A 25399-nucleotide genomic window follows, 5' to 3' on the forward strand; every position below is an offset into this window, starting at 1 on the left:
CGCAATGGTCCGCCCCGCGCGCCGAGAGCCTCTCAGAGCGACACCCACCCCTCCCCCACGCGCGCAAAAGAATGGAACAGGCCGAGGCGCATGCGCGCTGCTCCTCCGTCCTCACAGCGCCGCCTGGGCGCGTTGCTTCGGGCGCGGCCGCCATTTTGTCCGCGGCCAGCCAGGGGCGGCACCGGGAAGCACCAGGCAGCGCCATGCCCGCCGGGCCTGTGCAGGCCGGGCCTCCGGCACAGCCGGCGCCCCCCGCCGAGAGCAAACCGGTAGGGGCCGGGCCGGGCCGGGCCGGGCCGGGGGAGGGGGGCCGGGAGGCGCCGGGGCGGGCCCGGGTCCAGGTGCAGCAGCGCACGGCCCGGCTCGCGGCCCGCTGCCGCCGGTAACGGCTGGGTAACGGCGGCCCCGCGGGCATTGTGTGTGCTGCTCCCCCGGTGCTGCGCTGAGGGGGCGGTGCCCCTGGGTGTGCTGGGTTCGGCCCGTCCCCTGGGGTCTTCGCAGAGCTGACAGAGCCGGCAGCGGTCCCGGAATTCCGAAATATCCCCAGCCACTAAGATCGTAAAGGCGTCCCGTACGTCTCTCCTGTGCCGGCTTCTGTTGCGAAAGTTGCTCGGTGAGGAAGGAAGGAAGGCAGGCACCTCCGGTGTCCCCCGAAGAGCTGCTGCAGGGCCTAGCGAAAGAGAAAGCTGCCCTCAGGGAGAGGGCTGGGGCTGCAGCTCGGCTCCTCCTGCGGCACCGCTGAGGGAAACACCTTGCTGAGCTGTGCTTGTCACTGAAAAAGCTTTGGATGCAACCTCAGTAGGGTTAGAAGCTGCTATTTCATGTTGATTTAGTCAGTGGGATTCTGGTTCCTGGCAGTCCCACAAGCCTGTAGGAATGATCCCCAGGTTGATCAGCAGTGCCGAGTTACTCCTGGATGTGGTGTTGCAGGCGTTCCCCTTCGCTGCCCCTCGGCTCAGCATCTAAACAAACCCACTTGGGGTCAAGGCTGAAATCACAAAGCGCTGTGGAGACTTGTTTTGGTTCCCATGGCGTGGCCTTCCTCCTCGCCTTGCTGTGCCAGCCTCTGCAGCAGGTGCCCTTGAGGAGCAGGCAAACATCGTCTCCCAGCCCTGGGAAGCTGGGGAGTGCCGTTACCTCGTGGGGCTGTTGATCCAGATTGTTAAACTGGATCTTTGCCAGAAAAACTTAATGATTTGGGGGCTGGGGAGGAGAATACGCTCTTGTCCATCGTGGGGGCTGCTGTTTGGAATACGTTGTTCCTACAGAACATTCCTTAAGCGTGGGATTTCAGGCCAGCTGGTTAAGGTGTGTTAGGACTGATATTCTAGGTGTAGATGAGGAAATGGAGAGAGAGAAATGGATTTTCCAACTCAACCCATTCAAAATAAACCTGGTCTCAGTTCACAGTCTGCCAGGCTGTGCTGTCACACCCAGATGCTGGTATACAACGAGTTATTCAATGTTGTTTGAAATTCCTTCTCTTGTTAGCAGTTTGCGTTTAGGCTGTTTGCATTTACTGCCTTGACTAGTTGCAAACACTGCAATGAAAGGTATCTCGCTGTACCACCAGCATCATCATCTTTGGAATAATTTTTGTGGTTATGAGGTAGCAGGGCAGAGAACTGTAAGAAAAATGTTTTTCATTGCAGCCAGAAGAGGAGCCAAAAGAGGAAGCAGCACCGGCCAAGCCTGTGGTGGGAATTATTTATCCTCCTCCGGAGGTCAGGAACATTGTTGACAAGACTGCCAGCTTCGTGGCCAGGTAAACAGCGCGGGAGTTGACTCGTGTTTTGTGGGATTTTCGTGCACCTCTTCTTCCAGTGCTGAGGTCTGCGTAGCTCCAGAAGCTGAAGCAGGTCACAGTCCCCTGGCTGTGCACAAAGGTTTCTTAAGGACTGAGTTCATACCAGTGAGGTTGTAGAAAAGAAACTGGAACTGTCTGCTTAAGGTGTGTTTTGCTAGAAAAGCACTGACAGTAAATAAAATCAAGTCCTTTGCGAACGCTGGAAGGTGTGCTGCAATGGCTAGGTGACAGTTCTTCTAAATCCGACCCGAAGGGCAGACAAAATTCCAGGTAGAAAGGGAGCCCTGGTACAAGCGCCTCACTGAGCCATTAAGCCAGCAGGAGCCGTGATTATTTTATGACGCGGAGGCAAATGGCAGACGAAGAACTCTCCTGTTGGGAGGCGCGTGCTCCTTGCTGAGTCCTGCAGCCAAGTCTCGTCCCTTTGTACCCGCAGCTTCATAAATGGTGCCAGCAGCTGGGCCTGACGCCCCCCAGCTCGGTTGCCTCTCTCCCTTCATAGCCAGGGGAAGAAGTGCACGCCTCCAGGGAGCGATCTTGCCCTGTCCGAGGGCAGATGGACTGCCCGCAATGTGTCTGGGATGTTTTCCCCTGCTGACTGGAACTTGCTGCTCGAGCTGTAGCATGAGTGTAGATCTCACAGTTAGGGGAGGAACCTAAAAGTTAGATAATTTGTGCTCCTTTCAGTTCCTTCCATTTGCCACGTGTCCGTTCAGCAAACACAAGGTGTTGGTGCTAGCCATGCCGTCTTCCTCTGCTTTTTTGTCTTAATGCTGAAGTATTTCTGGCTGTCTCAGTGCTACGTGGGGTCTCAAGGACTGGATGTTGGTCTTTCTGGCAGTGTACAAGTAGCACAGGAGGTAGATACCTCAGCCGACTGGGCAAATTCTTAACCGTCACGGTATCCGGAGAGGCTGAACACTGTGTGCTTCCACATCACTCGCATGGAACCGTTGTTGCTGCTGGTTTAAGGCAATTACTAAATGATGGCCTAGTCAAAGACACTTACTGTTTAACTGGTTTCTGGAAGGCTGCTGAGGAGCATTGTCTTGCTCTGAGGATAAGGAAGGGACTGTGTTTATCCTTTGGTACTGCACAGACATCCTCTTTTGGGAGAGGCTCAGTGCCTGAACAAGAGCTAGAAGTATCTAGAGAACATGAAGAGCAGCATGCTGCAGCAAGCTTTTACTTTTCTTAAAGTGCCCTTAGAAAATAACTGACGGTTCGCTTGGATGGGAGAAAAGGAAATAACCCTGCTGGCTCTCCGGAGTGCAGCGTGGTTCGTTTCTGCATGGGCTGCTGATTACCTGCCTGTTCCTCACGTGACCTTTCTTGAAACAGAACCAGCCTCCAAAACTTGTTAGTCTAGTAGGCGACTCGTAAACATCATCCAGTGAGTCGTGTAATCCGTTCAGAGATGTTCGATGTGAATGTAGCCAAACAAGACTGTGGAATACCTGTGTGTGTTTTGAACTGCCTCGAGAAATGCTCGCTGTGGAATGGTAAACGCTAAGTTAGGACAGACGTAACTAGTATGTGTATAACTGGCTGCTGTGTTGGGTGAGAGTTACTGGGAGGTAGAGAGAGGTAAACTCCTGCCACACAGGAGAGAAAAGTGTTCGGGCATCAGCCCCTCAGAAGACAGGTCCTCCTATGACAGAAACAGGCGTTTGTACATGGGTTGATGCCCATTCGTCTAATCTTTTTTCCACCCTACAGAAATGGTCCAGAATTTGAAGCTCGAATTCGTCAGAATGAAATAAATAACCCAAAGTTCAATTTCTTGAATCCCAACGACCCTTACCATGCATACTACCGGCACAAAGTCAGCGAGTTCAAAGAGGGCAAGGCGCAGGAGCCCTCAGCTGCGATTCCCAAGGTCATGCAACAGCAGCAAACTGCTCAGCAGCAGCTTCCACAGAAGGTAAGTATTTCTTTTCACTTCGGTCAGGAACTTTGCTCTGACTGCTTGTTTCTCACACCCCGATGTTAAGCAGAAGAATTCTAAGCAGAAAGATGGCGCAAATGATACATTTGTCAAAGAAGATGGCACGCAGGCATGGAATTTAACATCTGGGACTTTCTTCTGATGCAGGCGTGCATCCCCCAGATGCTGGTAACTCACAGGTTTTGTGAAAGATCCAATATTTTGTATTGCTTAGTCTATTTTAATTACATTTACTCGTGTATTGACTTACACGGTACTTAGCGCTGGTGATCACTTGGAACTTCTTTAGGACTCCTGCCATACACAAATCCTTTAAAATCCCTTGGAGTTTAGTTTGGGCTTGTTGCGTGCACAGTCTTATATAAATGTTTTTGTTTCCTGCCAGAAGGATCAGCTTGTCCTGAAAGTGTGGAGTACAAAATGTTGCTTAGTTGTGCCTTTATACATAAGGGATGGAAAAAGGGCACTGACGGAGTCTGAGTCTCTTACGTGCTTTGCATGGCCAACAGTCGTGCAGTGCGACACCGACTGCAGGACTGGTAATCACTGGAGGATTGTAGCGAAGTGCTGATGGTTCCCAGTGTTGTCAGCTGTTAGAACGTTTATTTTACAGTAGGCCTGAATACAGGTGTCCGGATACACCTTACATTACTACTTTCTTCCATCCTTGCAGTTGCCGGAATATCTAGACTGATGTTGCTTTCCCTCAGCAACCGAAGGAAAAATGGGCCCTCCCAAGCGTTCCGTAACAGTTTCTTGATGGCAGTCACTGAGCTGTCTCCGTTCTGCTCCACAGGTGCAGGCCCAGGTGATCCAGGAGACCGTTGTTCCCAAAGAGCCGCCTCCAGAGTTTGAGTTCATCGCAGATCCTCCCTCCATCTCGGCCTTTGACTTGGATGTGGTGAAGCTGACGGCGCAGTTTGTGGCTCGGAACGGGCGGCAATTCTTGACGCAGCTGATGCAGAAAGAGCAGAGGAACTATCAGTTTGACTTCCTTCGCCCGCAGCACAGTCTGTTTAACTACTTCACGAAGCTGGTTGAGCAGTACACGAAGGTACTCGTGGCAGTTCACCTGTGAAGCTGCTTTCTTCAGCAGCAATGTTGATTTTGAAGACTACGGGTGCCCTACAAAACAGACCTGAAATGCGTACAGGTCTAGGAGTCCGTCCCTTAAATCTTGCCCTTAAAAAGAGATTTCTTGCATGTTGTTGGTAGCACTTGCAGTGCTGAATGCAGTAGGTTGCTACTTAAGTGTATCAAACACTACAGCAATGTAAATAAAAGTTGCATTTTTAAAAATACTAACGATAGATAGAAGGGCAAAAAGTGAATATTTTAAGTTCAAGTACGAGGAATAATCAATACAGTAGCAACAGAAGAAATGGAACGTAGCCCCAGGGGTCTGCTAATGTCTGTATCTATGTGGAAAGGTAATAGTTGCTTTTAAGGAGACTTTGTCAGAAAGAGTCATTGCCAACTGTCACACAAAATATGTTTCAGATCTTGATCCCACCGAAAGGCTTACTCATCAAACTCAAGAAGGAGGCTGAAAATCCCAAGGAAGTCCTAGATCAGGTATTACACGAATCGTTTTCAAAATTGCTGAAGCGTTTCCGTTACATTTTGAATTCTCTCTTTGCATGCTTCTAATTTACTGGCAGCCAATACAGATATATAGAGCTCCACATAAGATGGGTATGTCCCTTGTAGTCACAAGGGTGACTCGAATATCAGGGTACTCAAGCTCACCTTTAAGCTACTAGCTACTGTTTGTACTGGGCTAGTTCACGTGTGGCACCGCAGAGTAACACAGGTAACTGCATGACGCCGTTCCCAAATATTTTTCCTTCTCAGACAACTTCACTGTGACATCTCAGTCGCTTGTAGTTCTATCAATGTGTTTTTTTAACTTCTGTCTTCATCACAAAGGCTGCTTGTGCTTTGGAGAGGTGACATCACAGACTCTTTATTACAACCCTGTAAATTGTTTGCTGATTGTGAATCCTCAACAATACGCAAATCACGTATCTGGGTGGCTTGGTCTTAACTCTAGAAGTTTGCAGTTCCAGCTTTAGAAAACCACGTTATGAAGCTGGTGCAGTACTCTGCTCAAGAGGCAAACCTGGGGTTGCTCTGTAAAATACAACTATTTCTTTGCTCTGCCAAGCCTCTGAAGTGGTCCGTGTGCAAGTGCCTTGACAGTGTTGGTAGGATAAACTTTAGATGCTGTACAGATGATTATTGTGTATTTTTTGGTGCTAGCTTTATGTCTGCTTGTGCAGGTGTATTACAGAGTGGAGTGGGCAAAGTTCCAAGAGCGAGAGAGAAAGAAGGAAGAGGAAGAGAAGGAAAAGGAGCGTGTTGCTTATGCCCAGATTGATTGGCACGACTTTGTGGTTGTGGAGACAGTGGACTTTCAGCCCAATGAACAAGGTACTGAAGTTAGGCTTTGTAACCTCTTTGAAACTCTGCTTCCTCTGAGTACAGTGCTGGTTTTAGGCAGACGAGGGGTTTTACAGCTGTATATCCCTCAAAGATGGATGGGGAAGCCTCCTAATAACAGGGCAGGGCTGGATTTTTTTTTTTTTCCTGGAGTCAGTAATATTCTCCTTGCACAAAGGTCAGGACTGCACAGGTGTCTGCTTTTCCACCTGCAACAGGGGTTGTTGAAGGCCAGGCCGGATGAGGCTTTGAGCAACCTGGTCTGGTGGAAGGCGTCCCTGCCCGTGGCAGGGGCTTGGAATTAGAGGACCTTTAAGGTCCCTTCCAATCCATTCTGTGATCTTGTTCCACTTCGTTACAGGTGAAAGCACCACATGTACCTTCATTTTCAGGTGTCGTACTGATGTTGGTCTGGATGGAGTCCGCCCACTCCCTTCCTTATACCTCGGCTCGCAGGAGCTTTTGATAACCCTGCTTTGTAGAGAAACTTTCTCATTCAAGAAACTGGTATTTCTGACTGGTCATTGACCAACGAATTGGGACCAAGAAACAGAAGCTCTTTTTTCTGCTTTGTAGGGAATTTTCCTCCTCCCACCACTCCAGAAGAGTTGGGAGCTCGAATCCTCATCCAGGAGCGTTATGAGAAGTTTGGGGAAAGTGAGGAGGTGGAAATGGAGGTGGAGTCAGATGAAGAAGATGAAAAGCAAGAGAAAACAGATGAGCCCCCGACCCAGCTGGATCAAGACACACAAGTGCAGGATATGGATGAGGTAGGTAGCCAACAGGATCAGCATCACTTTTGCCTCATGAGATTTGTGACTGGTTTATGATGCTCTTCATCTTCATTGCAATAAGTTCCTCAGTTTCTTGAGGAAATGAGATTTCTTTGCTTCTGATGGAATTTCAAAACAACCTGTTTCTGCCAAAACGCCGTAATACGGTATTTTTAATATTTTCCATGACAATACAGTTTACAAGAGAAATCTGGGAATTCTGAAACCTAGTGATGTGAATGTGGTACTTCTGTGACAGAGTGTTTTAGGCTTTCTTCTACACTGGAGTCTGGAACATTTGAAGACTGATTAATTTTAGGCTCTTCCTCTAACCCCAGTATATTAGCTGTCCTTCTGTTAACAAGGAACAAGGCCATGGTTAACCGTAAGCCCCTGCTTGCCCTGCTGTGGTAATGTGGAAGCTGAGGAGTACCTGCTTCCTTTTTTTGGGTCTACTGAATCTTTTAATTCCTGATTACCCTGAGGAACCGCTGTAGTATAGGTGTCCAGAGGCAAAATAGCTCAGTCGCTTTGAAGCTGCGTGACTGCTCCTACCAGTGCTACGTAGAAATTTTATGCCGTTCTCAAGTCTTTCGTGTGGGTGTTTGACTACGGGAACTTTACTTTTTTTTTTTTTCTTAAACAAGGGCTCAGATGATGAAGATGAAAGTCAGAAGGTTCCTCCTCCACCAGAAACCCCAATGCCACCACCTCTTCCTCCAACACCAGATCAGGTCATTGTGCGGAAAGACTACGATCCCAAAGGTAAATCGGGCTGCTGAAGGCCAGCTTCATTTCTTACTGTATAATCACAAAAGCATTTGTTTCTAGGCCACATCCTCTGGTGGTGTGTTTTTTAACGGGTGCGGTTTTGTTTTTCCAGCCTCAAAACCATTGCCGCCTGCCCCAGCTCCAGATGAGTATCTTGTTTCCCCCATCACTGGGGAGAAAATTCCTGCCAGCAAAATGCAAGAACACATGCGGATTGGTCTCCTGGATCCTCGGTGGCTGGAGCAGCGTGATCGATCTATCCGTGAAAAGCAGAGCGACGATGAGGTCTATGCCCCAGGTCGGTTTGAGCATCTGACAGCGCCTGTGAAACCCACTTCCTAGATTAGCGCTATGAACTTCTTAGCGTGCGTCCTCACTCCCCCTAGTTGCTGCTGATAAGGATGGTCTTTAATGTAGCTTTCTGCGCCACGTCCTTAGCGTGCTGATTATGTGGCTGCTTTTGTCGTTAGTATGTTGAAGCCCTTCTGCAGAGTTAAAGGCAAAAAGCATTGGGTGCTGCTGACCAGCCGTCGGTTGCAGTCCCTCTCTGAAAAGAGCAGCACTAGGCCAGTAGGTGCCAAGTAGTTTAATGATTTGTTCAAGAGTCGTGATCCTGTTTGACTTGGAATTCTTACCTGAAGTGATATCATTCCTTTTTGCCTGTAGGTTTGGATATCGAAAGCAGCTTGAAGCAGCTGGCAGAACGCCGTACCGATATCTTCGGTGTGGAAGAAACTGCCATTGGTAAAAAGATCGGTGAAGAAGAAATCCAGAAACCAGAGGAAAAGGTAGAGTGGGAACAAGTTCCTGTAGTATTGTGAATGCTCAGAGGGGAGTCTTTTGAACCTTGTTCTTTCTGTAAAACTGGTGTCTTGATCTACTTGTAGCTCTCATCGTAGTCTGTGTGGGCTGGGGTTATTATGATGTATTTTACCCTGTCAGGTGACCTGGGATGGCCACTCAGGCAGCATGGCCCGCACGCAACAGGCTGCTCAGGCCAATATTACTCTTCAAGAGCAAATTGAAGCTATCCATAAGGCCAAGGGACTGGTGCCAGAAGATGACAGCAAGGAGAAGATTGGTCCCAGCAAACCCAACGAAATGCCCCAGCCTCCCCCTCCTTCATCAGCATCAAATCCCCCAGCGAGTGCTCAGCCCATCACATCTGTGCCTCGTCCACCCACAGTAAGTGCTTGGGCTCCCAAAAGTAGACAACTGTGGCCATAGTTAATTAGGAAGGAGTCCTGACAAAGCTCAAGGGTTATAGCAGGCCACCGGCTGGAAGCAGATTTTGAGTGAAGTTAATGTTTCCAAATGGCTCCTAAGCCTTCAGAGGTTCCCTGTTGAACTTGCTGTTAAAAAATGAAAATAAGACATAAGTGAAGTCTCTCATCCTTAGCAGTATCAAAAAGACTTGATCAGCTGGGCAGGGGAAAAACCTGGGTGGTGCCTTCTTGGAGGAAGGAAGTATGGCTAACAAATGCACGGGGGGGGGGGGCTCTTCTTTTTTTTTTTTTTTTTTTAATTTAAAAAGACACGATGTGGAAAACGAAAGTAGCGGCAGGTGAGAAATCTTCGTAGATGCCTCACTGCCCCATGTTCCTGTGCACCAGGGGTTCTGCTGTGACCCTGAGAGAGCTCCTTCTGCAGGATCACTGTGTGGCTCGCGGTCTGGTTCCTGAGTGGCGGGGGAAGGAAGAACTGCTTGATGTGTTAATGAGGTTTCTGTGCCTGTTTACAGGAAGCTTGGGCTGGCCATACGGTGAGCACGCAGAGGTTCCCAGCAGGTCTTTGCCCAGCAGAAATCCTCAGTGTGTTGCCTTGGTTATTTTAATTTTAATCAGGACTGCAGACAGCGCTGAGATGATCATTGCGTGCATCTACTAAGAAAAACGACCTTCTCTCTCCAGATGCCCCCTCCTGTTCGTGCCGCTGTTGTTTCTGCTGTTCCCGTCATGCCCCGTCCCCCGATGACTTCTGTGGTCCGTTTGCCTCCGGGGTCTGTCATAGCCACCCCCATGCCACCAATAATCCACACCCCACGTATCAACGTTGTCCCTATGCCGCCGTCCGCTCCTCCCATCATGAGCCCCCGCCCACCTCCCATGATAGTGCCGACAGGTCAGTAACTTCAGCTCTTGCCCGTTAATTGTCAGCCAGCTCCCATCTAGCGTGAGCTTGAGCTTCGGTTCCCTTTTTCTTTTTGTGCCTCTGATAATGGTGTGTAACTGGGACTGCAAACCAGAAATCTCATCTTTAAGGGTTTTTGTTGCGTTTAATAAGACTTAACGTGGCAGCGCTGCTTCTGGGCTCCAGTCTTCTGCTGCAGCATGAGAGACAGCACAAGAGTTCGGTCTCAGTGGGGCGCTTTATCTCTGTGTCCCCACTCGGTGTCCCTGGGGGTCTGACCAGGTGAACGCTGGGGATCTGTGCTGCTCTCCAAGAGGAACCAGAGTAAAGCTGATCTGCCAGCACCTCGCTGGGTGTTACAGCTTGTTAGGGAAGTTGCTGCTGCAGGAGGAAGAGCTGTTGTCTGGCTCCATTCCGCATAGCGGCTTCGTAGCATGAGGTGATTTTAAGTTAAAAAGCACAACATGAAAACGCTTCTTCCGCTTCTTCCTTTTTTTTTTCTTTTTTTTAAATTGAAGTGCTGGCACCGCTGCATGCCAAACGGAGAGCATTTTATTTTTTGCAAGATCTGCAGGAAACTCTTACGCTGCTTGTTGTCTTTTCCTGGACTGTTTCCCAATATAAAAGATCTAATGTTTAAAGTTTGCGTGTTGCTGTTGGTTGTGTTAACTTCCTGCATGTATTGGGGCATTTATTTTCAGCCTCTTCTAGTTTGCGAATGGAGTTTGTGTAAGGGATTATCTGCTGTATGCTCGGTGGATGACTGCAGGTTGTGCTTTTCCCCCATCCCGTTCCAGCATTCGTTCCAGCACCTCCTGTGGCTCCAGTTCCTTCCCCAGCCCCGATGCCCCCTGTTCACCCACCACCACCTATGGAGGATGAGCCGGTTTCAAAGAAACTGAAGAGTGAGGACAGCCTGATTCCAGAGGAGGAGTTTCTGCGCAGGAACAAGGTATGCGTGTGGACTGGCTGCTCGGTCAGAAGTCCTCGCCCTGCTGGGCTGTTTGTTCAGCCTCCTTGTACCCAAAGGGGATGTAAAGTCCACTGACGACGCAGAGGGGAGCTGATGTGCAAGTATTTCATGAGACAGTGACTTTCTGAGAGGGCTCCTTCCTCCTGTCATACCTGAGTGAGCTGAGCTGCCCTATATTTTACTGGAAAGAGCAACGGAGCGCTGCACGCAGAAGCCTAGTGAGATGGTACTCTTCTGTAATTAAGGGCAGTGAGAAACAGGTTTATAGTAATGTAAAGAAGAGCTAATGCTGATAAGCTTTTAAGCAGAAGACTGCTAAGCTGGAGATGCGAGGAGATTTAATATATCAATGTCAACATGGTAGTACGGTAATGCGACGTTGTTACACAATGTGAGCAGAACGTTGGGCTGAATTCCTTCCTGAGCAGTGGCATCACCTAGGGTTGAATTTTAAGTCCTTTAAGACGGGAATGCTGTTTTTCTGGACACTTGCACTGCGAAGCTGCCTCCTGCGTTTAATACTGCTTGTGTTCGCTCTGTGATACTCTGAATGCGTGTGATGCTTGGTGAATGGCAGACTAAGGAGGGACTAAGGGGAGAAATCCAAGTAAAGGTTTTGTTTTGGTAACGGCAAAGTGACTTTCTCAATATTGAGACAAATAATACTTCTGCGTATTCACTCAGCAGTCAAGATAAGCGATTAGTACTGGGAAGGTCTATAAATACTTTGTCTGCCGCTCTTATCATAGCCCTGAGCCTCCTTGCCTGTGAGAGACGTTATCTTTGTTTCCTTGCAGGGTCCTGTCACGGTCAAAGTCCAGGTTCCCAACATGCAGGACAAGACCGAATGGAAACTGAACGGCCAAGTGTTGGTGTTCACCCTGCCGCTGTCAGACCAGGTATGTAGCTTATTAACCTGGCCTTTATCCCTTGCTGTTTTGTTGTGGAGCATCTCCATGTTGAGAGTTGCATGACAGGAGCTATAAAACTGGAAATTCCCCACGCTGTGGCCTCTTGCCAGGCCGTGTGGCTGGGGGTGCAGTGCTGGCTGTCTGTATGGTGTGGAAAAAGCCTGAGGAAGCTCTTTAATTCTTCGTAGGTGTCTGTTATAAAGGTTAAGATCCACGAGGCCACGGGGATGCCAGCTGGGAAACAGAAGCTGCAGTACGAGGTGGGTATAAGTCCTTCAAACGCTGTTTCTGTGTCGGTGCTTTCTTACACAAAACCTGTCTTTTTTCTAAAGAAAAAGTTGTGCCCACTGAGATATTGGGAAGAGCAGGGGAAACATTTCCTGTCCGTACAGCACACTTGGTTACGGTACTGTGCACTGTTTCAGCGGGACAGACCTCTAGTAGGTGGCATCAGTGGAACTTCGCATCCTCACTGTTGCAGATGAGGTCTCAAGGCCTTAATATGTTCTCTCAAATTAACCTATTTTATTGAAGGGGGGGGGGAATGTGTTTTGGGGGTGGGGCTGGTTGTGATTTTTTGCATTTAAATACAGCAGTTTGTCCCTGCTGTTCTGTCACACCCTCTGGAAGGTCGGGCAAGAGTGCCTTGAAACCCTGGGGGCTCTGAGAGGGTTTTCACCAAAACACTGAAGGGAAGAGGTCTCTTGAGGCTGGAGCTGTTGTTAAAAAGGAACAGTGCCTTTCTCATTTGTTTTCAGTCATGCATGTGCCCAGGCACAACCTGCTGCCTAAGCAGTGAACTTTGAGCTCTTACCTCCCCAGGAATTTTTCTGTGAGCAGATAGTGTTAACCCTTAGCAAGAAATAAAAATTATTTAAAGTAGATTAAAAGAAAAAAAAAAAAAAAGGAGGGGGAACTAAACAGCTTCATCTGTTGTGGTGCCTGATTCTTTCTGTATTTGTAGAGGTGTGTGTTGTATATTGTCGGTTCCTACACTGGCATAATCCCCAGCCTACCCGGCTCTTCTCGTGCCAGTCTTGTGAGACTCTGGGATCTCTCCAGGCTTTTTCCAAGCCTGCAGTGTTTTGTCATCGCTCTAGTTTGAGAGTAGGGCCAGGAAGGCTTTGTCTGTGTGGGGTTTTGTGGGAGGGGACCATTAAGGTTTCTGCTGTGACCGTTGTTTATTTCCTTTTCTCCTCAGGGCATCTTCATCAAGGATTCAAACTCCCTGGCTTATTATAACATGACAAGTGGCTCTCTGATTCACCTGGCACTCAAAGAAAGAGGAGGCAGGAAGAAATAGGAGCCGTGGAGCCCGGAGATGTAACAGCTCCTTTGCCGCTCGTGTAGCCCCAACCATTCAAATCCTCCAGCCTTTTAGGGGCCGCTGTGACAAGCTGTAGACTGCCTACCAACTTGTTTGAGAAGAGAGACTGTGAACCCAGTGCTTGGGTGGCTAATGGGGGGGGGGGGGGGCTGGTAGAGCCCTGAAAGCTGCGTAAGTGTAGTGAGCTAGTACGTAACTGCAGCGGTCTGTTAGTGATCGATGCTTTGCTAGAATGCTGGTGTCTAGGTTTGCTGTCTCCCCGGTGAATTCCCTAGAGAAGCCACATTGAGGTCATGCCCAGCTTAGTCTAGATCCATCTTTGAGGGATTTATACTGACCAAGAACATCATCTGTCTGACCACAGTGTTTGCTGCTTTATTTAACCCTTTTTCTAACTGAAAACTTCTTTCTCAGTGTACTTACCAAGCCCCTTGTTCTTTTTCTGTCTCAAATCTATCTGCAAGAGCCTCTTGCACTGACCCTGACTTGGAATTTTATCCCCCCTCAGTGTATAAGTGTGCACGGCTGTCCCTTGCGATAAAGGAGATCCGGGACTGCATGCTAAGCAGCTTCATGCTTGTTCTGTACAGCCCGTGATTTGTTTTAATAAACATGCATCTCGGTGCGAGGTCCTGTTTGTAGCAGCTCTCGTTCTTGGGGGTTTGGGCTTCTTAGGTGGAGGTGTGCCTGACTTCATAGCGCTCCGGTCCTGGATGGGTTGTGGGGAAGTGCACTGGTCTTTAAAATCAATTGTTTTATCCTAGGAAATGCTTTGATTTCCTAGGAAAGGCTTCGAGAAAAGGGTTTCGTTAAAATTTTCTCAGCGCTACCCCTGTATTCCCAAGCATAACGCACACGTGTGTACTCAGGTTTGTCTGTGTATGGGTATAGAGGGGTGGTTTTGAGCTTAAATCTCATTAGTGGGAATATTCTTGGAAAAGTGTTTCACCCTACCGTGCGGTTAGCATCTCCTGGTTCTGGAGAGCGTTCAGATCCACAGAACAGATTATGCCCTTACCTTCCGTCGAAGCTGTATGGCAGTTTGAAACGCCCACAGCCCAGGCACAGCAAGGCCGAGTTAAGCTGTGGAGAGGTAACGAGGTGGCCGAGGAAGGTGGGTTGTCTGCTGCTGCCCCAGCAGCCATGTCCTTTGGGTACCTCTGCTCTTTTGGGACAATCCAAAGCCACGGGTTGGTTGTTCGTTTGTTTTGCTTTCTTTTGTGCGATGTCCAGGCCTTACAGGAAGATCCTGTTTACCTTAGTTCTTGCTTGGGGGGGGAAAGAGAGATGAAGCAGGAGTGAAGAGACAACGTCCTACGGCCTCCTGTGCGCTCATCGCGGGGTGGGCGGCCGAGGAAGTGCTGTGCTGCAGGGAAGGTGCCTGGCACGGGCCCAGCCCAGGTGGCTGCTGCTTCTCCTGCTCGGCCAGCTGCCGCAGCTGGCAGATGCCCACGTGTCTGCGAGCGGCGCGCGAACGCGGCCCGCTCCCCTCGAGCCGCAGGATGCTGAATTAATAGCTTCTCCGCAGGTGCGGGCAGGCTGTTTGGGTGTACTGAGGATGTGGGGGTGCGCCTGCCCCCCAGGAAGGCGTGCTCGCTGCTTTCCTCTTGCTTTTAAAGACCAGACAATAATAGTGTGGTAGGGTTAGGACAATAGGAATGATGTTTTCATAGGGAAAACAAAATGGGGGGGGGGGGGGCATAGCTTGGAGCCATTGCAGTGGAGGTTCGCTAAAGAAGTGTGCGAGTAGCTCGCTTGCGAGTGGTGTTTTCCAGAGCTGATAAAAACTGCAGAGAAAGCTCTGAAATGGAGAAGTCACGTTTCTGCACCCTGTGTAGGACAGGACTGTATTTAAGGTCGTGCAGCTTTTTTTCCCCGCTCTGGCTGCACCCGCTGGTGGTGCGAGCAGCCACAGTGCTTGTGCAAGAAGAACCTGCCCGCCCTGCCCAGCCACGGGTCGTTCCTCGATGGCTCCCGATGGAGGCTGCGCTGGTGCCTGGATGACATTTCCAGCCTCCGCCGCAGCCAAGCCCGGTTTATGAGCCTGGCAGGGCCGAGCACCCAGCCCCACGCTCCTGCAGGAAAACACACGCCGGAGCGCTGGAAATAGCTCCCGTGGAGCCTTGCCAGCAGCAAGCCCGTTTCAATCTAAATATTACAGATAAACGTTGTAGCAGACTGTCCGTGTGTATCTCCTACAAAACAACTGTTATCGGAGCCTTCCACTCCGGTGCTGAGGATCTGCAGCGTGGGGGTGCCGGAAAAATCTGGATAGGGCTTGATGGGGGCTGCCTGCCATGATCTGTGTGCCCTGGGTCCCTCGGGAACTTGCCCATCACGTTTCCCCTTTTAAGAGGGGTCTCGATTCTAACAAAGCTCTGCCGTTTTTGCAGACGGTGGTGGCACAGCAAGCCGGGGCCTCCACTCGCTGCCTAACTCCTGCTGCAGCCCCGGCTGGGACGTGGCCGTGCTGCCCGGTGCTGGGCTGGGCCGGGCCCCGCCGCGTGCTTTGCGCTGTATTTTTAGCGCGGCCAGGGCCAGGCCAGTTCCACCAGTATGGGCTGGTGGCGGCAGCGCCCTGTGGGCTTGGCAGCCTCCGGGGAAGCTGCGGGGTCTGGATGCGGTGCCGCCTCCCGCCCCATGCCCGGGTTTTCGGGGGAGATGCTTCTCCCCGTGCCACCGGGGCCAGGCACCGCTCCCTGCGGGCCCCTTGGGCTCTCAGCCCGGGTTGCAGCGTGCCCTGAGAGGGGGAAACGGGGCGGGCGCTGGGCTTCGACGCCTGCCATGCGTGCAGCCCCCCTGCCCTGCTGCGGTGCTGGTCCTGGGTGCAAAGCTGGCTGCAGGCGAGTGGGAGGAGGGAACGGGAGCTGCCTGCAGCCACCGGGGCTCTGAAAACCAGCCTGGTCCCGCTGGGGCCCGGCCCTGAGCCCCCCAGTGCACCCCAAGGAGTCCCAGCCCCATCCCGGCACGGGTCTGGGGCAGCCCCTGCAGCGCTGCTGTGGCTCAGCTGGGTCCCAGTTCCACCCCAGTCTGCTCCCAGCCGTCCCCCCAGTTCCAGCCCAGTCCCCGTTCTGCCCCAGTTCCTCCTCAGTCCAGTTCCACTCACTGCCCCCCGGTCCCATCCCAATTCCCTCCGGTTCCTCCCAGTTCCATCCTAGCGCCCCCCCAAGTTCCACCCCAGTCTGCTCCCAGCCATCCCCCCGCTCCAGTCCCCATGTCTCCTAAGTTCTGCCCCAGTTCCTCCCAGTCCCATCCCAGTTTCCCCTGGTGCCCCCTGGTCCCATCCCAGTTCCTCACAGTTCCGTCGCAGTGTCCCCCGGTGTCCCCTGGTCCCATCCCAGTTCCATCCCAACGTCCCCCAGTTACACTCAGTCCCCCCCAGTCCCGTCCCAGTGCCCCCCAGTTCCTCCCAGTCCTGTCCCAGTGCCCCTCAGTTTCTCCCAGTCCCGTCCCAGCGCCCCCCAATTCCAGTCAGTCCCCCCCAGTGCCCCCCAGTTCCTCCCAGTCCCATCCCAGTATCCCCCAGTGCCCCCCAGCCCCACCCCAGTTCCCCCCAGTCCCATCCCAGCGCCCCCCAATCCCACTCAGTGCCCCCCAGTCCCTCCCAGTCCCCCCACACAGCCCCGCCCTCCCCCTGCCACTACCGGGCGGGCGGGCGGAAGGAGGCGGGCCCTCTCCCTGACTGACACCTCCCTCCCCGCCTCTCACCCAATCCCTGCCCCCCGACGGCGGGCTCCCCCACCCCTCTCCCCTCCCATTGGCTCCCTCCGCCCTCCCCCCCCTCAGCGCCGCCCAATGGCGTGGCGGCACCGGGGCGGCACCGGGGCGGCGGGCGGGGAGGTGACGGGGGGGGGCGCGCCCGCCGCCGTGGCCGCGGCATGGAGGGGCGGCGGAGCCGCTGAGCCGCGCCGCCATGGCCAAGAGCCGCGGGGGCGGCGGGCCCGGCTCGCCCGGCAGCGCCCGCGGCCTGGCGGGGACCCGCGAGAGCCTGGCGGAGGCGGGCGGCGACGAGCTCAGCTCGCTGGGCTCCGACTCGGAGGTCAACGGCGGCGGCGGCCCCGAGGAGCGGCGCGTCGACAAGTTCGGCTTCATCGTGGGCAGCCGCAGCGCCGAGGGGCCGTGAGTGGCGGCGGCGGGGACGGGGGACGGGGGGACGGGGGGACGGGGGACCGGGGGGGGGGGAGGCCCGGCGGGGGGCGGCTCCGGGTGTCCCCCCACCCCCCACCCCCCACCTTCAACCGCCCGGTACCGGCCCCCGGGGAGCGCCCCCCCGCCGCCTGCTCCTCCTCGCCCCGGCGCGGGGAGGCCGCAGCCTCCGCTGGGCTCCGGGAGGAAGCCCTCGGGGGCGGCCTCCCGGCCTCCGCCGGCCCCGGCAGGAGGAAGCGGGGCTGCGGCCGGCACCGCCCCGGCCCCGGGGCCTGAGCACGGCGCTGCCGCCTCCTCCTCCTCCTCCTCCTTCTCCTTCTCCTCTTCTTCCTCCGCTGCCCGGCCTCCGGGGGCAGCGGCGCTCACCGGGCCCGGCCTCCCTCCTGCCGGCCGCCCGAGGCCCGATCCTGCCCTCCCGCAGGGCTCCGCACCCGGCAGGCGGCGGGCAGCCGGCGGCACGGCCGCCGTCCGCGCACCGCGGAGCCGCTCGGGCTCTGGGGACGGGTGTGTCCCCCCCCCCCCCCCCCCCCCCGTTCCCGGCACCCTCGGAGGCTGCGGGGACGCTGGGGAGGGCCCGGCCGTGGGGCTCCGTCCCCCGCGGGGTGCCCCCACGCCAGCCTCCGCCACCCGAAACGCGGCCGCCGGTCCCCGCTCGGTGCCCGCTGCCGGGCGGCCGTCAGCTGGTGACAGCTTCCAGCCCGGGCTGGCGGGGCTCCAGCGGGCCCGCGGCCAGCCCCAGTATCCAGTGCCCAGCTCTCTCCGGCTTCCCACGCCTCGCGGAGCCCCGGGCTCCCCGGGTCGGGGCCAGCACGCCCTCGGGTCCCCGGTCCCCATGCCGGTGGCCGAGGCGCTGCGCCGTGTCCGGCCTGCGACACGGAGGGCGCGGCGGCCGCCCTCGGCCGAGCGGCTCCCAGCGGAGCTGCTCCAAAACAAGCGCGTTCGGCCCCGTCTGACCCGCGGGTGGGACCTCGCAGGGCAGGGCTGGGAGCGCGGCACCACCAGGGAGGTGGCTGCCGAGGGCTCGGCCAAGCCGCTGGCGCACCCCAGGCTGCGGCGATGAGCTGGTCCTCTGCCCCTGGAGGGGCTGGGGGCAGCACGAAGCCACCCAGTGCCACCACCACCCCCCTCCCAGCTCGGAGGCAGCCCCGGGGGCCCCTGCCAGGTTAAATAGGGACGCCCATCCCAGCTGAGCGCTGCTGGAAAACGCTCCCCTCTTCGTGGGGCGGCTGGGGCCGTGTGGATCGGTGGGGGCATGGCAGGAACGGGTGGGCTCCGTGGTGGGTACAGGGCTTGCCGCCGCGCTCACCCGCCTCATCCCTTCGCCCCGCAGGCTGGAGGAGGTGCCCTTGGAGGTGCTGCGGCAGCGCGAGTCCAAGTGGCTGGACATGCTCAACAACTGGGACAAGTGGATGGCCAAAAAGCACAAGAAGGTGGGTGACCCCAGGACGCCCGGAGGTGGCAGGGTGCAGCAGCATCCCCCCGAGGCCCTGGGGCACGTCCCCGAGTCCCCACAGGCGGACGGTCGCGTTGCCTTTGGGTGATGTTGTTAGCTCAGGCCAGCATCCAGCCGTGGGACGCGGAGGCCGCGCGTCCCCCAGCTGGCTGCCGCTGCGCACGGCTGCTCCCTGCCGGCTTCCTAGGGCTCGTTTGGCTGCGTGCAGGCAGCCATGGGAATTGTTAGGTCATGGAAACTTCTGCTCCGAGCATCTTGCAGACCCGAAAAAAAAAAAAAAAGGCCGTGGATAGGAAATAGTTGAGCCTGACGTGCCTGATGTGGCCTGCAAGCCGGGGCTGGTTGGAAGGCCGATGGTGGTGTGGGCTCGGTGGCCCCGGTGCCACGCAGGGCCATGCTGGTGCCTTGGTGCTCCCTGACCTCCCGAGGCTGTGCATGCAGCGGGGATGGGGTGAAGTAAGCCCTGGGCCGATGCTGCTGGCCTGACAGAGTGGTGAGGCTGCTGGCGGACCGAGGGCTGCCTCCTCCCCCTGCCCACTGGCACGGCCTCCTGGCACCGCTCCGCGTGCCGTGCCCCCGCCGGAGCTGCCTGCGGCGCTCCCCGAGCACCGCTCGGTGCCTGGTGACCGACAGAGGAACCCCTCATCCGCTTCTTGGCTGCTTGTGAAGGATTTCTGAGAGCTTTTGGGGTCACAGCAGGCGGGCGCTTTGTCCCGAGGGTGCTTTGCGCTGCTCTCCGCGTGATTTCCAGGCGCGGGTGAGTGCCCCGGCATCCGCGCTGCTGGCAGAGGAGCTCCCTCATGCTGGGGCCGAGCTTCTGGATGTTCCTGTGGAGCCGCAGGGCCTGTGCGCTCTGTCCTGCTGCAAAATTGGTGCCTGGAGCCTCCAAGGGCTGATGCAGAGAGCTGCTCCTTGCCCAGGCCCCGCAGCCAGCCGGCTCGCTCGCACCTGCACCGCTCCAGGGTCCTAAAACTCTCCCTGCATCGCTGGCCCGGGTCCTGCCAGCGCTGAGCCGTGCCAGCGCCACGTGCCGGCCCGTGCCCTTTCCAGGCAGACTGAGGGAGTGCAGACGCGTGGGCAGCTCCAGCTGCTCCTTGCTTTCAGCATCCGTCTGCCCGGGTGCGCTCCCGATCTGGCATGCGGGGGCCCCGGCAGTGATGGCAGGGCCCCAGCGGGAGCTGGGGGATTGGGGAGGTGGGGGCAAAACCATCTCACCCCCCTGCCTGCCCCAGCTGTGCTGCTCAGCCAAACCCGAACGGCTCTTGCTCCCTGCAAGGCGGCTTCCTTCCTGGCTGCTCAGCCAGCAGGAAGGGCAGCAGGAGCTGTCAGCGCTGGCGGAGCTGCCCGTGGCCACCCTGGGCATCGCCCGCCGCTTTTCCTGCGAGCACAAAGCCCTCGCGGGGCCTGGCCGGGTAAACAAGCAGCGCTGCGGTGAGGGAGCAGCGAGGAACGTGGCGTTACCACCACCACACTGGGCTGGGCTGCTTGGAAACACAAGTGCCTGCTCCCGAGTCAGCTGGCAAACAGGGAGAGCAAGCTCTGGCCAGGGAGGAGAGCCCCGGGGCTGCTGAGCCCCACGGCAGGGAGGCTCAGAGCTGCCAGCTTGCGGAGCCCTGGTGCCTCTCGGGCACTTGTATGTGCTGCCCAAGCAGGGACCCGAGGCACGAAGGCTGTGCTGGGATTTTGTGGGGCTTTATGCCGTACCAGAAGCGTCCATCTCATGGGTCCCTGCCTTGCTGGTGCCGCTGTTTCCCTGGAGCGGGGCTGGAGCGCTAGCGGGGCCGCAGGGAAGGGCACAGCCCAGCCCCGGCTGCTGGCAGCAGCAGGGTTAAGCGAGTCCGGCCCCCTGCTGCGGAGGTGGCACCCGCGCTGCCCAGCCCGGACTTTGGTCCGGTTGGTGCCCCGTGCCAAGGGAGCCTGGGGCTGGCTGGGCACGGAGCCGGCCGCTGGGGCTCGGAGCTGGGGCCAGCTCTGTCCCTGCCGCTCCGCACAGCCCCGCGGGCAGGAGGGACGGGGACGCAGAGCCCTCTCCTCTACCTGCCCCACGAGCAGAGCACTGGGAGCTCTCCAGATTCCCCGTGGGCCATGGCAGCGCGGGCAGGGAGCCAGCCTCTCCCCACCGTGGCTCTGCTGTTCGCTTTTCCAGTTGCCGGTGGGGTCCTGCTCGAGGCAGAGCTGGGCTTGTTGGGAGCTGTCTGCAAGCTGCGCGGCCTCAGCCGGGCTCCTGCCGCCATCTGCAGCTCCCTCTTGCCAGCGCAGCTCTGGCTGGCGTGTTAAGAGCAGGGCTGGGGAGAAGGGGCTGAGCAGACCCCGGCCTGCCTGGCACAGCCTCTCAGCTCCCCTCCCGTGACCCCCAGGGTCTCTAACTGCAGCTCCACGTGCCATCCTGTACATCTGTCGGGGGGGGCACCCTGTCCCTGGTGGTATGAGGACATGTCCCTTTGTAGGGGGAGGTTGTGCTGCTGCTGCAGTGCTGGGCCTGGCCCGTGTCTTGCCCCGGGAGCCTCAGTGCTCCGTGATATCCCCTGAGGGCTTTGTTCCCTGTGTAGATCCGGCTGCGGTGCCAGAAGGGGATCCCGCCCTCACTGAGGGGCCGAGCCTGGCAGTACCTCTCCGGCAGCAAGGTCAAGCTGGAGCAGAACATCGGCAAGTTTGATGTGAGTGTGTGTCGGGCAGCGCGGGCTGGGGGCAGGTCCAGCCCCATGGGCACACTGCCCTGGGATCCCCCAGGCTCGCTGCGTGCCGGGGGGGGCTGACGCTCAGCTGGTGCTGCTCACCCTGACCCTCTCCTTCCCAGGAGCTGGATCTCCTCCCGGGAGAGCCGAAGTGGCTGGACGTGATCGAGCGGGATCTCCATCGGCAGTTCCCCTTCCACGAGATGTTTGTCTCACGCGGAGGCCACGGGTAAGTGAAGCAGCCACGTATCTGGTCCTTGGTAGCTGCTGGGCCCCTCTTGGGGCCGTGCCGTGGGGTTTGTGCCCTGTAGCCTGGTGTTGTGGCGAAGAGGGATCCCGGCCAGGGACTGACACGTGGGGGAAGAGCGATGAGCAGCGGCTGGCCCACGGTGTGGGGTCAGCGTGCTGGTGTGGTGCTGCAGGGGAGGCCGCTGGGCTGTGCCTGTGCCCGCTCTCCACCTCTCTCTCCCCACGTTGTCTCCGCAGGCAGCAGGACCTGTTTCGGGTGCTGAAGGCCTACACGCTGTACCGCCCGGAGGAGGGCTACTGCCAGGCCCAGGCCCCCATCGCTGCGGTCCTGCTCATGCACATGCCGGCCGAGGTACGAGCGGGGAGCAGCAAGGGGAGCGGGGTGGTGCTGGCGGGCAGGTGCTTGGCTCACGGCACTGGTTTGCCCCAAAACTCAGCTGGTGCGAGCATGCCCCAGGTGTGCTCTGCCCGCTCCCTTGGTCTATTGGGGCAAGGTAGGGGCTTCAGGGCTGTCCCCTGTGGGCACCCGGACACTGACCCACTGTCCTTTGGCTTGCAGCAAGCGTTCTGGTGCCTGGTACAGATCTGCGAGAAGTACCTCCCCGGCTACTACAGTGAGAAGCTGGTGAGTGAAGGGCCATGGTGCTCCTCCAAGGGGCCAAGAGCTCCCACAGCTCCTTCCATGGGGAAAGAAGGGGTGCTTGGGGGTAGCCCGGGTGTCTCCACAGTCTTTGCATGATGCCAGGATCCCCAGGAGCATCCAGCAGTGAGGGATGGGGGGCTTGATGCAGCTTTGCTGCCATCGTACGTGTGGCACGGATCCCGCAGCTGGGCCTGGGGGCTGCCCTGGTGGGCTGGGGCCAGGCACTGTGGAGCTGATCCTGGGGCTGAGCCAAGGACTGGGGTTAACACGCTGGCCAGGGAGGTCCCTGCTGATGCTGTCCCCACAGGAGGCCATTCAGCTGGACGGGCAGATCCTCTTCTCGCTGCTGCACAAGGTCTCGCCCGTGGCCTACAAGCACCTGAGCAAGCAGAAGATCGACCCCATCCTCTACATGACGGAGTGGTTCATGTGCGCCTTCTCTCGCACGCTGCCCTGGAGCTCTGTGCTGCGTGTCTGGGACATGTTCTTCTGCGAAGGTAGGGGCCTCCTCCTGGAGGCTGCGGCATGGGCCAGCCTCCGTGGGTGGCTGGCAGCCCCCTTGGCACAAGGAAGGCACTTGGGGCTGTGTCAGGAAGAGTGGAGCAGAAGTTTGTGGGGCGGAGACTATCAGGAGGTTAGTGGGGAGCCAGAGGGCATGTTTGCATCAGTGCTCGTGCAAACAAAGTTTGTGGTGGGCAGTGTGTCCCAAATGCCAATGTTTATCCTCGTGTGTGCCCTGACTGCTGGCAGGACCGGCACCTGCTGCCCTACGTGCTGTGTCCCAGCTCAGCGGGCGACAGCAGTGCTGGTGGCCCCAGCCTGGAGTGGGCAAACAGCTCTTACAGGGCTCCACGGCGCCCATCCCAGGCAAAGGGGCCTGGAGAGGCGTCAGGATCCCACCCTGGTGCTGGGTGGGATGAAGGGGAGCACGTGCAAGTGTCCCTTTGCATTGGCAGCCACACCAGCACAGCTTGGGGCTGAGCTGAGTTGTGTCGTGGTCGGATTCGGGCCTGGAGAGGGGTTCCTGGGGAAGAAGAGGGCATGGGGACCACCAGAGGGACGTGGTGGCAGCGTGCCACCTCACCCTGTGCCACCTGCTGCTTGCTGCCTCACCTCTCCACTTCCAGGGGTGAAAATCATTTTCCGGGTGGGCCTGGTGCTGCTCAAACACACCCTGGGCTCCTCGGACAAGCTCAAGTCCTGCCAGGGCCAGTACGAGACCATGGAGCGGCTGAGGGCCCTCAGCCCCAAGATCATGCAGGAGACCTTCCTGGTGCAGGAGGTGAGGGTACGGGGGGCGCAGTGCATGGGGCCACCCCTCGTCGGGCAGAGCTTGCCTGGAACCAGGACAGTTCCTAGCAGGACCTGGTTTGGGGGCTACCCCTGTCCCGGGTGGCACTGCGGGGGGGATATCGGTGGCACAAGTCATTCCCCTGCAGGTCATCGAGCTGCCGGTGACGGAGCGGCAGATCGAGCGGGAGCACCTGATCCAGCTGAAGAAGTGGCGGGAGACACACGGGGAGCTGCAGTGCAAGTCCCCCCCACGCCTGCACGGCGCCAAGGCCATCAGTGAGGCCGAGCCCCCCACCCGCAAGGCGCTGGAGCCCGTGCCCTCCATCATCGTGCCCCCCGGGCCAGCCCCGGTGCCCAAGGCCCGCAAGAGCAAGGAGAAAAACCGAGAGAAGAGTTCAGGCAGCCCCGCCAACAGCCCCGGAGCTGAGGGCAACGGGGCGCCCGGTGCTGCCCGTGAGCTGCTGCACCCCCAGGTGTCCCCCCACCACCAGTCCAAGGAGAGCCTGTGCTCCCGGGAGAGCGAGGACACGTACTTGTAGGGCCGACGCCGCGCTGCGCCCGGGCAGCCGGGCTCAGCTGGGCTGTGCACGGACCCGGGCTCGAGGACGCTGCTCCCTCTGTGGCCGGGGGCGGGAGGGGACCCCCGCGGCGCCTGGCGGTGGGGACACGGGGCTGGAGGGATCAGGATGCGGCCGCTGCCCTGCGGGGACGGGCTGGCTGCTGCGGCACCATGGGAATGCCACATGGTGGTGCCCGCTTAGGGTGGGCGTGAAGCTGGGGTCCCATGGTTGGAGGGGGGCATTTGTGGGAGCTCAACCGAGCGCCGTGACAAAAGGGGAACATGTCCAGCACACGCTGGGTGCCTGCATTGTCCCCACCCCAGCAGGGTGCTGGCACCATGAGCGGTGGGAGCCCTGGCATGGGGTGGCTGAGCCACCCGTGCTCCCTCGCTGCGGCTGGGGGGCCAGGCTGCCCCTCGGGTCCTGGTCCTTGTCCCCCAGCCCCTTGACCCACGTCCCCAGCGTCCCTCCCGCCGCCCCCGGGCTTCCCCTGCCCACCTGTGCTGGCAGGGCAGACCCAGACCCAGTTCCCCAGTGCTTGCGCCTGGCGCAGCGGGACTGGGGGTACGTGAGGAGCCGGGGGCAGCTGCTGCCCCCCTCCTCTTTATCTAGTGAGGATGTATCAAAGTGTAGCCCAATATGTAGTACTGAATTTACCTATTCACTGAGCCTATTTATTATTCCTCCGTGGCAGTAACTGTTGCAGGATGGGGGCCAAGGTTGGGAACTGCAGGCGGGATGCACCAGAGGCGGCGGGATTTGATGCCAGACCATGACCCTCGCAAGCCCTATGCAGGGGTCCCCCTCTTGCCACCCACCCCACAGCGGAGGTGAGATGGGGCGCGAGCGGCCGGGCGCTCCCCGCTGCGGGGTCCCCTCTCTTCCCCCTGCCCTCACCAAGGGCTGGGGGTAGCTTTGTAAAATAAAGCGGGGGAAAATGGTTTTGTACAAAGGGAAAATAAAGCAGGATTGTGTAAAGGCGCAGTGTCTGTGGCTCCCTGAGTGTGCAGCTGGGGGGCACCACCTCCCCCATGCATTTTCCCATCACCCTTGGGTGCTATGGGGGGTAACAGGGACCCAGATGGGTGGACAGGTGCTCATACTCGCCTCCCACCTGTTGTTCACCCCAGCTATGTCAATGCAGGCTGCAGTTTTGGGGGGGACTAAGCCATCCCAAGCTCTCCTCAACTCCAGCAGTGTCTGTGGCTCCCGAGCCAAAGGTGGCATCCTTTATTGAGCCAGAGCAGCTGCCATGAACCTTCCTCCTGCAGCCTCTCCTGTACCAGGGGCTGGCTCCT

The 25399-nt window shown here is 57.1% G+C and overlaps 3 protein-coding genes across 3 annotated transcripts; 2 read left to right on the plus strand and 1 right to left on the minus strand.

Annotated features, from left to right (window-relative positions):
- The first annotated feature begins 46 nt into the window (after positions 1–46).
- Positions 47–13710, plus strand: SF3A1 (splicing factor 3a subunit 1). The gene is made up of 16 exons (XM_040576997.1): positions 47–269; positions 1653–1765; positions 3527–3731; positions 4552–4809; positions 5256–5330; positions 6038–6188; positions 6774–6967; positions 7618–7735; positions 7854–8039; positions 8408–8529; positions 8684–8926; positions 9652–9862; positions 10669–10823; positions 11642–11743; positions 11944–12015; positions 12957–13710. The coding sequence occupies exons 1-16, from the start codon at positions 72–74 to the stop codon at positions 13056–13058; spliced, it is 2505 nt and encodes an 834-aa protein (XP_040432931.1). The 5' UTR covers positions 47–71; the 3' UTR covers positions 13059–13710.
- A 3223-nt stretch (positions 13711–16933) lies between these two features.
- On the plus strand, positions 16934–25082 carry TBC1D10A (TBC1 domain family member 10A). Its single transcript, XM_040577150.1, has 9 exons — positions 16934–17201; positions 18559–18658; positions 21231–21338; positions 21479–21585; positions 21843–21957; positions 22165–22230; positions 22556–22745; positions 23376–23530; positions 23688–25082. Exons 1-9 carry the CDS (start codon positions 16996–16998, stop codon positions 24078–24080), a joined length of 1440 nt encoding a protein of 479 aa, XP_040433084.1. The 5' UTR covers positions 16934–16995; the 3' UTR covers positions 24081–25082.
- Positions 18667–21221, minus strand: LOC121079621. Its single transcript, XM_040577151.1, has 2 exons — positions 19057–21221; positions 18667–18987 (listed from the first exon to the last, which is right to left on the minus strand). Exons 1-2 carry the CDS (start codon positions 20042–20044, stop codon positions 18911–18913), a joined length of 1065 nt encoding a protein of 354 aa, XP_040433085.1. The 5' UTR covers positions 20045–21221; the 3' UTR covers positions 18667–18910.
- Positions 25083–25399: the final 317 nt, after the last annotated feature.

This window comes from Cygnus olor, chromosome 17 (assembly GCF_009769625.2).
Source record: "Cygnus olor isolate bCygOlo1 chromosome 17, bCygOlo1.pri.v2, whole genome shotgun sequence".
NCBI classification, from domain to species: Eukaryota; Metazoa; Chordata; class Aves; order Anseriformes; family Anatidae; genus Cygnus; species Cygnus olor.

Coding starts and splice junctions, on each gene's coding strand:
- SF3A1 (XM_040576997.1), top strand. CDS start 72: ATGGAACAGGCCGAGGCGCATGCGCGCTGCTCCTCCGTCCTCACAGCG. Junction 270..1,652: donor CCCCCGCCGAGAGCAAACCG/GTAGGGGCCGGG, acceptor TTTTCATTGCAG/CCAGAAGAGGAGCCAAAAGA. Junction 6,189..6,773: donor CTTTCAGCCCAATGAACAAG/GTACTGAAGTTA, acceptor TCTGCTTTGTAG/GGAATTTTCCTCCTCCCACC.
- TBC1D10A (XM_040577150.1), top strand. CDS start 16,996: ATGGCCAAGAGCCGCGGGGGCGGCGGGCCCGGCTCGCCCGGCAGCGCC. Junction 21,339..21,478: donor AGAACATCGGCAAGTTTGAT/GTGAGTGTGTGT, acceptor TCTCCTTCCCAG/GAGCTGGATCTCCTCCCGGG. Junction 22,231..22,555: donor GCTACTACAGTGAGAAGCTG/GTGAGTGAAGGG, acceptor CTGTCCCCACAG/GAGGCCATTCAGCTGGACGG.
- LOC121079621 (XM_040577151.1), bottom strand. CDS start 20,044: ATGCCCAGGGTGGCCACGGGCAGCTCCGCCAGCGCTGACAGCTCCTGC. Junction 18,988..19,056: donor TGGCCCTGCGTGGCACCGGG/GCCACCGAGCCC, acceptor CAGGCACGTCAG/GCTCAACTATTTCCTATCCA.